Here is a 14,349-nt window from a genome sequence, read left to right as displayed (position 1 = left end):
GTGGCATTTGGGGCAGAAGCGGAAGGGGTCCGTTCCATGAGCCTTGAAGACGCACGCGGTCGGGCCGACCAGGCCCGCCGAGGAGTGGAAGCCCCGAAGGGCTGCCGGAGCTCTTCTTTTCTTCGGTGTTGATGCTATAACTAACCCGATACCGAGCGCAAACAATACAGTCAAATTTTCCGATTGTTAACTCATTTTTCTGAACCGAAACATAGAGCACAGAGGAACAAGTCCGAACCCGATGGCGGAAAAAAACAATCTAAGATGGAGTCGACGCCCATGCGGAAAAAAACAATCTAAGATGGAGTCCACGCCCATGTGCAATGGAGCCGAAAGGGAGGAGTCCCTCGGTCTCGTGACTCGAAAAGACTTCTTCGAAGAAAAACAAATTGTAACACTCCAAGCCAAACACTAGATGGCAGGATAATACACAGCATGTGTATCTGCAGCTACACATGCCATCGAACATATGGAAAATGTCACTTACCCAGTACCTGTTCGTGGCATGAGACGCTGCAGATTCACATGCTGTGCATTATCCTGCCATCTAGTGTTGGGCTCGGAGTGTTACAAGTTGTTTTTCTTCGAAGAAGTCTTTGAGTCACGAGACCGAGGGACTCCTCCCTTTCGGCTCCATTGCGCATGGGCATCGACTCCATCTTAGATTGTTTTCTTTCCGCCATCGGGTTCGGACGTGTTCCTACATCTCATGGATGCCCGCAAAAACACCTGCAAATCTAGATTGGATAGTTGTGGGCACCTGTTACTGTTAACCTGCTGCAGAGCACTCAGACTGTTGCATAAAGGTGGTGTATTTAATCAATGAAACAAGTAATTACTCCCATAATACTAGTGATGGACTTCTGCTTTGTTTACCTGTTTAGCAAAATCAAATATAAGTCTTGAGAAAAAATAAGTCCACATTAGCGTACTGCATCTGAATATACTGAAAAAATAAATAAAATAAGGTTTTAGTCGTTCATTACTCCAGTGCTGAGCTGGCATAGACTTGTAACTAGGCAAATTACAAACATCTTGGGATCTCAGTTTGAGCTTACCACATCACTTCCAGACAATGAAGATACAGAAGATGCTGACGATCCAGAAGAGAGAAGTTGAGTGCTGGACAAACTCACGAGCTGGCTGCAAGGAGAATCAGCATCCCTTTTCTGCTGCATTTCTTCATTTGAGGGAGAAATAATTTCTTTAACACCAATTTTACCTGTATGTAACAACAGTAAAATAACTCAAATGGTATACAAGTCATTTGAAAACCGTGTTAGTCACATTTTCTCATAAAATTAGAACACATGAAAGTTAGAACTTCACTTAAATTATGCAACGTTTGGTACATGGCAGCCACCTTCTGAGGCCGCTCCCAATGGCCTGCATTATTCCTCCACAATCCAGTTGTTGGCCCCTAATGGGACATAATTACACTAGCGGTCCTGCAATGTGTGTTGCTGTGCAACTCCATACTGCCAAGAGCTATGGACACACGGATGGGCCACTACTCTGTGAGGAAATGGTGGCTGTGATGGGCTGGAGCTGACGCATCTTCTGGAGGCAGGGGAGAAGTGGTCACCCCTCACCCCATACGTGATGCAGATCCACGACCCCAGAGGTCCTCCCAAAGAGACTGCAGATGCAAGTGTCGTGTTTCACAGCCTCCTACATGAGGAGACAGGGTGGGGGCCACCAGTGACTGCGGCTTTGTGGGCAATCTACATTGGTCCTAAAGCGGTATCCAGAGGGATGGCCCGGACAGAATGAGGTTGCACCTGTGGGCGAAAGCTTGCGCAGGTCAGACATGGGGCGAGTGTACCCCCCCCCCCCCCATCCTTAGGGTGAGTGTTAAGCTTAGTGACAGAGCCAGATAACTGCTGAATCAGCATGTGGCCTTGCGTGGAAGGAAAAGTGCTTCTGACTAGCATATAGCAGTGGACATTGACTGGTTCCATCCCACTCTCTGGTCAAATAAGCAGACATTAGAGACCGAGGCCTGCCCCTGGCCTAAAACCGCCCGCTGGGCTGGACAGCCACACACTAGATACGAGAGTGACAACGTGATAGCCTATCATGATCAAAGATTTCACCACCAGGGCCAAAACAACGCACTATACATCAATATACACATTCGAGTGGAGCTGTGCTGATGGCAGGCCCCGGGAGACAGACAGTGGTGCACCAAGACATGGCAACACTACTGGCAGCCATTGCCCTATCGAGAGACATGCTCAATGCAGACTGGAGCAGTCAGCTCTGATGTTACCTTGCTACGACAAGAGTTGCAGAATGCATTAGAAAATATCACTGAGGCTGAAACTAGGATTTCACAAGTGAAAGACTCCATGCAAAACAAAGTACAGAGCTTGGAAGCAATCACCAAAAAAACTAGCTTTACGGGTCAAGGATGCTGAGGGGAAAGCATGCAGAAACAATTTGCTATTTGTAGGATTCCTGGAGGGCTGTGAGGGGAAACAGCCAACACCTTTCTTGCCAATTGGATCTGCTCACTGATGCCAGACAGGTCCCTGTCTCCCTGCTTCATAGTGGAGAGCGTGCACAGGACACTATCAAGGAAACCACTGCCCGGAGCACCTCCATGACCGTTTATAGCCCACTTGCTGAACTATACTGAGAGACGCCATCCTCAAGTATGCCCATACACAGACCAGACTCACCTACCAAAACTCCACCACCATGACCGTCCCTGATTACATGAAGATGGTGCAACAGTAGAGACCTTTACTAAAGCCAAAGGTTAGGCAAGCTCAATTTGTCGTAGATGCTGCTGTATCCAGCTCGTATGAAGGTTGTCTACATGTCAAAGACACATTTTTCTGACACTCCAGAAGAGGTTCTCCTTAGGGCGCATGAGAAAGTAGTGCAGAAGCCTCACACCCTGCTTGGACTCAGACTCCTCCCAGGGTACAGATGGGTCATGTCTGCCCACGGCCCATCACAAGAAAAAGCAGATGCTGCGCTACATTGTGAAGCTGGCAGCTTAAGGCAAAAACCTGAGGTGGGACAGTGTGGTGGGGGTGGATTTGTGTAGAAATGTAGCTCTCACTAATGCTGTGTTTAAGCCGCTCAACCCGTTCCAGGTCCGAACAACAGAGGAGAGTTATGTAATTTTGACACCTTGATGGCTAGTTATGGGTGTTAGGGATCCATTGGTTGCAGATCTTGTATACCCCTGGTTGGAGTCACGCGAAATGCATGCCACAATAGGTACTTCAGAGTTTTTGGAACAAAGAGGTGGTGGGTTAGTTGGCTTTCAGACTGACTTCTACATGCACTCAGACTATGGGGAGCCCTAATGCATCATTCAGTGGCGATCAGATCTTGTCATGGAATGTGTGGGGGCGCATAACAGTATTAAGCAAGAAGCTGTTCTGAAATATGCAAAACAGGCCAGGGCACACATCTTAATGCTGCACGAGACCTTTTTGGTACAAAGGCCACATGTCTAGCTAGACATGGTTACCTCAAGATATACCACTATGGCTTTGCTAGAGGCTCTAAGGACATATGCACATTAATTCATTGCATCCTCTTGTACCAGGAGGGACAGGTCTGGACGGACCGGTTGGGCTTTTATATGGCAGTGACAGGCGCACTTTATTGGGAGACTCAAATTGTGTTGTGTATACTCTACCCCTTCAATGGGACAGCCTCTGCTGGATAGTTTGACTCGCCTGTGGGGCTTTTGCTGTATGGGGAGACTGGAAGGATGTTATGCAGCTCAGCGTGGATAGGAGCCAAAAGCAATCACTAGCACATGGTATCGACAGAACAAAGCTGGCCACACTGGTGAGTGTACTAGGGCTCATCGATATATGGAGACACCATCATCCCACACAGCCAGGCTTTACATATATATCAACAGTACATGGCTAACGTTCTCAGATCAATTATTTCTTTATCCCCACCACACACGTGCAAAGAGCCACAAACTGAGGTAATGGCCAGGGGATTATCTGACCATTCTCCACTATGGATGACATTGCTTATGGGCCCTGCCAAACCAAACCCCCATCCCCCCACCGGAAGGGGCCTTGCCAGAGATTGAACTAACTCATTGTATGTTACCCCCACTTTCTATTGGTTTGTCAGTATGGTTTGCCTGTCTCACTGCGATCCTTCTGGTCAGGGTCCCAGTGCTCATAGTTTGTGGCCTAATGTGTGTTTTGTCAGTAGTGCTTAACTGTATCACTGAGGCTCTGCTAACCAGAACCTCAGTGCTTATGCTCTCTCTCTGCTTTTAAATATATCACTGTAGGCCAGTGACTTCATTTAAAAATTTCAATTGGCACACTGGACCCCCCTTATAAGTCCCTAGTATATGGTACCTAGGTACCCAGGGCATTGGGGTTCCAGGAGTTCCTTATGGGCTGCGGCATTTCTTTTTCCACCCATAAGGAGCTCAGACAAACCCTTCTTCAGGACTGCCACTACAGCCTGTGTGAAATAGTGCACACACTATTTCACAGCCATTTTCACTACACTTAGTAACTTTGCTCCTAACCTTCAGCAAGTGAAGGTTAGACCTATAGGTGACTTATAAGTTACGCAAGTGTGAGGGCACCCTTGCACTAGCAAAGGTGCTTCCACGCTGTCAAGGGCCAATTCCCCAGACTTCGTGAGTGAATACCATTACACACGTTGACTACATATAGGTCAATACCTATATGTAGCTTCACAATGGTAACTTTGAATATGGCCATGTAACATGTCTAAGATAATGGAATTATCCCCCCATCCCCAATGTAGTATGGGGGTCAACCCTACGCACCCTGGGGGCTCCACCCAGGACCCCGAGTACTGCCAAACCAGCTCAGAGGCTTACACTGCAGCTACATCTGCTGCCACCTCACAGACAGGGTTCTTCCCTCCTGGGGTCTGAGCAGCCCAGTCCCAGGAAGGCAGAACAAAGCATTTCCTCTGTGAGCAAGGTGTTACACCCCCTCCCTTTGAAATAAGTGTTAGGCTTGGGAGGGGTAGCCTCCCCCAGCCTCAGGGGATGCTTTGAAGGGCACAGATGGTACCCTCCTTGCATAAGCCAGTACACACCAGTTCAGGGACCCCCCCCCCGTCATCTTTGATTCCAAGGTGTGGGAACCCTCTGGAAGCATCTGAGTGGCCAGTGCCTGCAGGTGATGTCAGAGACCTCTCCTGATAGGTGCATACCTGGGTAGGTAGCCAATCCCCCTCTCAAGGCTATTTAGGGTCTCACCTGCGGGTTCTTCTTCAGATTCAGCTTGCAAACTTCCTCCAGGAATCCTCCGCTTCAGCTTCTGACTGTCTGATCAACCACAGACTGCTCCAGGAACCGCTGTAACTGCAACTAAGTATCCAAGAAGGCTACTGTGACTCTGCAACTTCAGCTCCAGGCAGCATCAACTGCAACAGTTTCCACAGTGAGCATGCTCGGAGGACTCCCTGCCTTCACCCTGCACCAGAAGAACCGAAGGAATCTTCCATGCAGTAATGGAGTCACATCCTTGCTCCTGCAGGCACCTTCCAAGATAACTGGTTCTCTGGGACTCCTCTCCTGACCAAGAGGGTGCTCCCAGGAACACAGGGGGTGGAGCCCTTCAACACAGACTGTCCTAAGGTCTAGCTGTCCAAATACAGCACAAGTAAGAGCTTGCCTTCCTGGTTTGCGACAGTACCCCTGTGCACCACATCTATAGCCCCTTGGGCTTCTGTGCATTTTCCAAAAATCCTCCTTTGTGCACAGTGTACCCCAGCTCTCCATCCTGCGACACACAAGTTGCTGACTCTTTCTCCGGCGGCATGGGACCTTTTGTTGTGCTGCACCAACCGCAATTTGCACCTTTTGTCTCCGTCCTGGGACTCCCGTGGATGCTGCCTGGTCATCTGTGAGCCCTCAGTGTTGGGAGCCCCCTCTGCTCCTCAATCTGAGTTGAGGCCGGCAGGTCCCTCCTGGGTCCAGGCAGTGCTATTTTGATGCAAAACGCAACCTTGCTTGAACCAAGGCTTGTTGGACTAATCCAGCGCATCAAACAGCCTGCATCCAACATCTCGACATGGGGCATCTCCTGCACCATGCAGAAACCCGCAATCATCTTTGGTGCTCTGCTGCAGACTTCTAACCGGAGAATCATCTTTTGCACCATCTTCTAGGTTGGCAGGGGCTCCTGTCCTTCCTTGAATTGTCTGGACTTGGTCGCTTTTCACAGGTCTAGGAATCCACCATTTGTTGTTCTAGTCTTGCTTGGTTCCTGTAATAACTAATCACGACATGTAGTGTGTGCTGAGGAAACTTGCAGTACTTTACTCTTACTTTCCTGGGCTGTGGGGTATTTTATTTACCTTTGGTGTTCTTACACTCCCCAGAACCCCTCTACAGACTTCAGTTGCCTGGGGGGAATGTGTGATTCGCATTCCTATTTTAGTATACGTTTGTGTTAACCCTAGGCCTCTTGCATTCTATTGTATTTTCTACTGTTTGCACCATCCTATGTCCTTTACTTTTGTACAACCAAATGTTTTCCTTCTTGTGTTTAAGTACTGTGTGACTGTAGTGCTATTGCATGAGCTTTGCAGGTCTCCTAGATAAGCCTTGGCTCCTCATCCACATCTGCCTCTAGGGAAGCTGGGCTTCTAGACACTGCCTACACTTCACTGAGGGGGGATCCTTGGACCTGGTATAAGGTGTAAGTACCATAAGTACTCAAACACCAGGCCAGCTTCCTACACCATGCAATCGAAAAAACATTCCCACGACCCCGGATGAGAATGCCAGCTTGTGTAGAAATAGAATTTCCAGTTCTGGCTTGACAAGATATGTTCAGTCTCCTATGCCTGTAAAAGCAGTTTTGTAGCAGATGGACCATTCCCAGATCTGTTGTGTCTCTTGGGATGGTAGGTGCCACCCTGATTGTTGAACTAGTGCACCACAGTTACGGTCCATCCAGATGAGCACTGTCAAATTGTGGATTCTAATTATGAATACCTGTAAAGGGCGATGCACAGGCTGAGCTCTAGCAGGTTGAAGTGCAGATGGAGCGGAGAGGATTGCCATTTTCTGCTGAATCAAAGATTCTGTAGGCAGACTCCCCATCCACCCAGGGAAGCGTCTTGGTGATTAGAGAAGTCTGAGGCAGTAAAGACAGGCTGAAAGGTGTTCTTGCCGTGTCCACCAGGATAGGGCCCTGATCATGCCCGGAGTGACCTTGATGAGGTAGCCGAAAAATCCTGTAGTCTGGATCCACTGACTGCTCAATTCCTCTTCTAGCTGGAGCAACCGCAATGAGCAGAATGGAACTAGTGGAATGCAGGATGATAATCCCTAGAAGGTACTAGTAGAAGCAAACTGAAAGACTTTTCCTTTGTACACATTTTGCCTGCTTAATTTTAACACTCTCTGGTGTGGGGTACACCTTGCTGAGTGTGGTGTGGATCCAGACACCTAATGTAGTCTTTTGTGATAGGCAAAGAATTAACTTCTTCGGGTTCAAAGTGAGACCCAGCTCACTGAATAGGTGTAAGCAGGACAGAGTGACTGGAAGATGCCTTGACCACCCAGATATAGAAACACCTTATGTTTGTATTGTCTCAGGAAAGCCAGCACAGGGGCCAAGCACTTTGTGGAGATGCAAGGGACGGATTTTAGGCCAAAAGGAAGCTCTTTGAGTTGGTAATGGCTGCCTGCTACAGTAAATCTTAGAAGTCTGTTTTGAATGAATTGGGACATGGCATAGGAGTCCTGGAGATCAAGGGTTGTCATTAAGTCCCCTTGATTATAGACCTAGACTATGTCCTGTAAGCATTACCATGCAGAAATACTGTTTTGGAGATAGATGTTGAGGTTGCTCATACCTGGTCACCATTCCCTTAACTTTTTGCCGACCAAGAACTAACCATTGCGCTGCGGGAATCCTCTCAATAGCCCCTTTTTTTAGCATGGCTTGGACTTTCAGCTTTGAGGAGTTGCCGAGGTTTTGCGATTGATCTTTGAGGCGGGTCAGAGGTGGTGTTTGGATGAACTCCAACATATGGCCATGTTGAACCAGGTCCAAAACCCATTAGTACGTTATTTCTAGTCAGTGTTGGAAGTGGTTGGATATTTTTCCACCTAGGCTTGATGGAGAAAGAAGGGGAGTAGCATGAGCCTGTAGTTGGTCACTGACAGTCACCAGTGTCCTTAGAGTCATGATTTTCCCCTTTGCTCAGGTATATTATAGGCAGCTTGTGGTGTCAGTTACTGGGGACAAAACTGGTGAGGTTGAGGTTTAGGTTTAAGAAGGGTGACAGTACTGCTGGTCACCACCCCTGTATGATAGAACACTTCCCTGAGCACCCCAAAATGACACTTTTCTGTATTGAAGAGTCCCAATAACTTAGCCATGCCTGTCTTTATGGCCCAGAGCACGTCAATGTGCTTGCCAAGGAGGGGTTGGCGATCATAATGCCTATCCAGGATTTAGTTTTGGACCTCTGGTCTGAATGAGTTGGCTTTAAGCTAGCCATGCGTCTTTAATACTGCTACTCATGCCAGCAGTCGGAAAGCAGTAGTAGCAATATCCATGGCCCAATCAATATCTTCAGCCAAAGCATGTACACTCTTGCAGGATCGTAGCTTTTGTCTTAGCATCCTCTGGAAGCTGGTCCAGGAATGGTGCGGTATCGGACTACATTTGGCAATCGTATCGCACAATAACAGCCAGTGAGTTTGCTGCTCACAGTAAGCGCTGACATGGAAAAAAAATGCTTGCCAATGTTGTCAAGCCTCCTACCTTCGTTGTCTGGAGATGCTGTAATCTGAGGTAATGTATTTTGTGATCTGCACTGACTGGGTGAACACCGAATCTGGCCTAGGATGTCCAGTGAAGCATACAGGTGCATCCTCTCGTTTTCGAAATAGATCCTTGAAGTCAGAGGAAGCAGTGCATTTGCTTAATTGACACGGGCAGTTTACTCTTGCTGTTCTTCAGTAAATTATGGAATCTACCAATGTTTCCTGGAAGGGAATCCACAGAGGGTGGTAACGGATGTCTGCAATAAATCATCCCATTCCGGGTGAGCTTCACAGAGTTCACCTTCTTCCCTTTCATCAGGAAGGCGCAGCATCTTGGGGAAGAGTGGTCTGCCGAGACAGTCTTGGAGAAGCAGATATTAGTAGTGGTATATGAGCTTGTGGGGTGGACAGCTGTGCCGATTGGTTTTCCTGGCAGCAAAGTGTGTGCAGTGGTAGGTGAGGTTTGGAAACACCTTCATTAGTCAGACAACACACTGCAGATCTGACACCAAAGAGGGAAGGTACACTACTACTTGACATTGTTAATTGTATTGCTTCGGAGGTGCGTAAAAGTCATTCATAATATTCACCTTCATCGCAGCTATCTTCGACATTTGATGTGCAACTCAGATGGGCTGTGAGCCACACTGAGGGGGACCACCACCATCAGTCATTCTCCTTTAATAGATGTACAAAAAGTAATGGTAACACCTTGCTTGGAGAAGTTTGAGCAGACGTAAGACGTTCAGATTTTTCTTGCCTTATTAAATTTTCAGACACTTTCCCTGTTGTCAATGAAGATGTCGTGCTCGTAGACGCCGCTGAAGGTGTCAAAGGAATCCTAGTGGTCTTCGACAGGAGTGTAGTCATCAATGGGAGCACAGTCACTGATGTCACCGTCAACTAGATGGATTTTATAGTCAGTGTCAACGGTATAGGTGACTGACTCGTCAACAAGGTCAACGTTGGTAACAGACGCTTTTGTCCAAGTAAAAATGGTAGTGGCCTGTGCCTTCGTCGACACCGGAGTTCAAGTCTTTGTTGTCAATGGTGGTGACACCGATTTTCTCGCCATCACTAACTCAGCAACGACATGGATGAAGGCTTTTTAAAAGAGTGCTTGACCTGTCATGGAGGTATTGGAGGCTCAGATATTGCCTTTGAAGATGTTGGAGGAGAAAGAAGATGGCTTTGTCCCTTTGTTTTGAGGAGGCCTCACCTTCATATGGTGAGCTAGATGTGCTACATCCTCAGAGTCTTCAATGGGGACCTTGAGAGTACTTTCTTGAGGACTTCTGAGGTGGCTCCAGAGGACTTCATATGAGCTAAGACACACTCCCCTTTGTGTGACCTTCACAAGTAGTGGTCTTCAAATTAGGGGGGTGGGTCCCCTAGGGGGACTTCAAGTAATCCTAGGTGGGGCACGAGGCTCTGGCCAAAAGAAGAATTACACAGTTAACAGGGTTTTGTTTTAAGCAGAAACATGTTACTGCACTTTTAAAAAGATAACAGTACTTAACTGCAATGTGAAGAAGTCTAGACATATTTAAACATTACCATCTTTATAAAACAATTGTGAAAAATTGTGAGGGGGCCCAATGATTTTTTACTTTTCAACTGGGGGGCGGGGGCATGTGGCATAAAGTTTGGGGACCACTGTTCTAGAGGAAGACTAGAAATCCTCACGGTTGCTGTTTGATACAGGCTCCTTCCTGGTCTTGTGCTTTTGGAGCCATCACAATAGCCTCACTTCACAGTCCTTCAGAGTCACAGGTAGCGCAGTCTCTGAACAGGCTTTTGCTTTTTCTGACATGACCTCTGTATATATCTGAAGAGATCATTTCCAAGTTACCTGCATGAGTCACAGGAGTGTTCTACAGGTTGGTGCAACCTGATTGGTTAAGCCCCAAGTTTAGTCCTTTTTTAATTAATGACTGGCATGCTATGAAACTGAAAGGTCTAGGGCCTGTTATGGTCTATGCCCATCATTACATAGCTTTTTAAGGTACCAGAGACTCCCATCACGATAACAGGGAATGATTCAAGCAGGTCAATCTATATATGTTGCAATAATGAAGTAAGAAGGGCATATTAACTATTTTGCTACATTAAACAAAGAATCTGAACTCCCAAATTGTCGGTTCTAAACCTACTGATCCCTATTGATAAATATTCCTAGAGCTGCAATCTTTATGAAGTGAGACCTGGGCTAGCTAAAAGTGTGTGACTGAAGGGAAGCAAAGAAGGCTCCCAGAGACGTGGCCACATCTGCCAAGCTACTAGTCTTTCAGTTCACACATCTCCAGTCATTTAAACCACTCAGCATCTCAAACGATAGGAGAGTTTTTCTATTCTGTTTTGTGAGGCAATTCAAGATTGCTAGGAAGGGCAGGTACACCTGGTGAAGAGGAGGGACTAGTAGACTGCACATCAAAACAGATCCCACAAGTCTCCTAATTGGATGGCAACCACAGAGCTCAATCCTTGATGCACCTACCGTACTGGATACATGAATTCTGAAATGGATGCAAATTCTTATATGGTTTTATATGATCTATTTCACCATACACAATGTTTCCATCATGTAATTCAAGAAATTCAAATAAAGATTTTAAGAAAGAAAAAAGTTTTGTTCCAGGAGTTTTTTGCTTTAAACAATTTTTTCATTTTTAAAGTTTTGCGGTCCCACACACGCAGTGCTAGTATGTATTAAGAGAATGCTATGACAATTCTCTAAAGAAATATTAGAAAGGTTTAAAAAGTGTGAAGTGCTTACCCAGCAGATCAGACGATTCATTCACTTTGTGTCCCCATTTTTTCCTAATCCACTCGCGGTAGTCTATCACTTCCTGTGTTACTTTAATAATTCGCCCCAGAGTGCTGCAAAAATAATTAAGGAAAGGTGAATCACAGGATTAAGACAACTACATTAAGAAACATCAGATTTTTTTTTCCCAATCAAATCTACGTGTTTCAAAATACTATTTTTTCCCCAATAAGAATAGTTAACTTTATGCCGAACTTAAGTTACTTTTCTCTGTTCGCTTTCACCAATACCAACGTATTTTCACTGTCACCCACTGGTGTGAAAACGTTAACAGCTTCTGAAGCAGTAAATGCAGCTTTTGCCTGCAAGCACTAGTAAATCAAACACTGAATGCCTTCATCAATGGACTAGCAAACCTGAAGCAAATCCTTGGGAACACAGCCAACATTAAGTTAAATAGACGGTCCCTATTTCCATAAATATGAAAAGTGAACACCTAGTGTCATGTTATGCTAGGTGGAGCATGACCCCAAATATTGTGACCAGAAATGGCCTGAAGCTGAGCTACCTGCTGGCATCTCTGCTTTTTTCTTTATAAATGGCGGATCGGCCTGTGTTTGTAGGTAAGTATCCTCTTTTTGAGCATGGTTAACCCCAATTTTTGCCTGCTATTAGTGTGCTTAGACTGTTTTCACTGGGATTCTGTGAACCAAAACAAAGTGACTCTGCTCTCTTTATGGAAATCATATCCTCTGAACTAAAAAAAGGTTGCTGCTTTATTTTTTTACACTGATGAAGGACTTCTCATTTGAGGGGCGACAGATACATCATCCTAGTGTCTGCTTATTGTCTCACTGCAAACTTACCTGCTTGTGAACTTCCCTCATTCTTAGGTGGCATTTCAGAACTAACAGGCTGCAACAGGGCACAAACCCAATGTTTTTACTAATCAAAATGTTGCTTCTTGCCTTGATGAAGGGACCGACAGACCTATCGGCTTGTATAAGGTCATCGACATAAGTAAATGCTAGTTGGGATAAAGGTTGATTTCTTTGCACCGATAACCAGGTGAAGACATCAGGGCATCCAGTGGGGGTTTTAGCATAACTCACGACTGTTTCTGCATTGGTGCTTGGATTAGCCAATGGTATGGGTAGAATGAGCAGCAAGGCAGCCATCAGAGCCGTGCACTTTAAGACTGTGGATGGATTTTAGCTAGAAAGCTAGTACCTTGTATTGGTGAATGGCAATCCACCACCATAAAGCTAAAGAACTTCCCACAATTCACTTGAATTGGAATGTTGAAATATGGATCTTCCAGGTCTAAAAAGGCCAAATCCCCTGCCCACCTCCCACCCTTGCATAATGAATAGAATTACTTCAAAGTATAATCAGTGGAAAGCTCTGCTTCCTTATATATTTGTTGACCAGTAATGGACAACATTTTTGGGATTTCTTTACCATGAGAATTAATCTCAAAATCTGAAACAGATTTCTAAAGATGGCACTTACTCTATAGTACTTTTACCTTTTAAGAGCTTCAAATCTCTAATATAGTTTAAGATCTCACCACCAGAGGTAAACGAGAGGCGTGACAATCTCAAGCTCTACTTTTTTGCATCTTGTCCACTTCTGGCCCAGTTTGACGGAGGTCTCTGCTGTCTTTGCTGACAGGAGTAACAATGTTGGAAACTAGATTGTGTATTCTGCCTGAATAGTTGAAAATGTAATTTATGCTGGAACATATGGCTCATTTAATATTTTAATATTGATGGTTTTACAGAAAAGATATTCTAAAGCTCTTAGAGTGTCACTGTCCACTTTTATAGCTTGTAAAGTTCCAAATATTTTCTGAAAACGTTCTGCCCAAAAGGTACTGCCCACAATGTGTGATTAAACCTCAAGCCTGAAAGTCCTGTTCATGAGCCATCCATAACAGCTTATTACTGTTGAGTTACTAATCTGGTTGACTGCACAAAGCATAGAGTGAATTCCAGTACCAAAAGAGGCAAATACTTGTTTTCTCTCGAGAGCAGTCTTGCCTGAATTCTGTCTTTATATGGTAGTTTATTGATTAAAGCTGATACTTTACATACCAGTCATATCTGGCAACCATTGCTGTCATGTTGATAATCTTTACTGCATACACTGCCAGCACACCAACTCTTTCCCATTCAGGTCCCTATCCCAGGGTGAGGAGTTTCTGGTTTACAGGGTCATGAGATTAACATGACGCAGATGTGGAAACCACAGAGGATGCTTTCACTTAGTTTAAAAGGTATCCAGAAGACACTCCCCTATTTATCCTCTGTGTGTGAGATATTCACTAACCCCAGATTTTTCCATACTAACATACCTCATTTTCAGCTGAATTTTGTTTTTTTTACAATTTATTTTGCTGTACTGCGTGTTTTCTGTAATGCCAAAAGGAATCATTTTTACACTGGAAACTGGAACACTGGGCCTTGCAATGTCTACTCAATAAGAAAATGGAGTCTGAATGTCAGGTGGTGTCAGCATGCATCAGTGGCCAATAAAGGGATCCCACTTCAAATCTTGAGACCATCATTCCCTGAATCAAAGTCACTGATTTAGCTGATGGCTGTAGTTTGCCACTGGGAACACAGTAGCTTTGTTGACAATGGCACAGTTGACAGATGTGCAGTAGTCAACTGGTGAGTGTACGCTGATGAGGCAATTGATTGTTTTGTCGACTACAGCCTTCCCTCAGATAAATCCAGAGGTAATCCAGATTTAATTGTTGGTTTACAGATTACCCCAGTTTTAGATCATCCCCTTTGTCCGCAACAAG

At 45.5% G+C, this 14,349-nt stretch overlaps 1 protein-coding gene across 2 annotated transcripts in view; it reads right to left on the bottom strand.

The window, feature by feature from the left end:
• Positions 1 to 14,349, bottom strand: part of TENT4A (terminal nucleotidyltransferase 4A) — a 298,560-nt gene that overhangs the window by 126,055 nt on the left and 158,156 nt on the right. Inside the window, exons 9-10 of one of the 2 annotated variants that reach the window (XM_069219701.1) lie at positions 11,547 to 11,650; positions 1,059 to 1,222 (exon numbers count right to left, since the gene is read on the bottom strand). In XM_069219701.1, the coding sequence (XP_069075802.1) occupies positions 1,059 to 1,222; positions 11,547 to 11,650 (268 nt within the window). The remainder of the gene's footprint in view (positions 1 to 1,058; positions 1,223 to 11,546; positions 11,651 to 14,349) is intronic. The other variant, XM_069219702.1, reaches the window with a different exon arrangement.

This window comes from Pleurodeles waltl, chromosome 2_2, assembly GCF_031143425.1.
Source record: "Pleurodeles waltl isolate 20211129_DDA chromosome 2_2, aPleWal1.hap1.20221129, whole genome shotgun sequence".
Classification (NCBI taxonomy): Eukaryota; Metazoa; Chordata; class Amphibia; order Caudata; family Salamandridae; genus Pleurodeles; species Pleurodeles waltl.
Note: the sequence above shows the minus strand (reverse complement) of the source record. Positions and strands in the feature narration are given on the sequence as shown.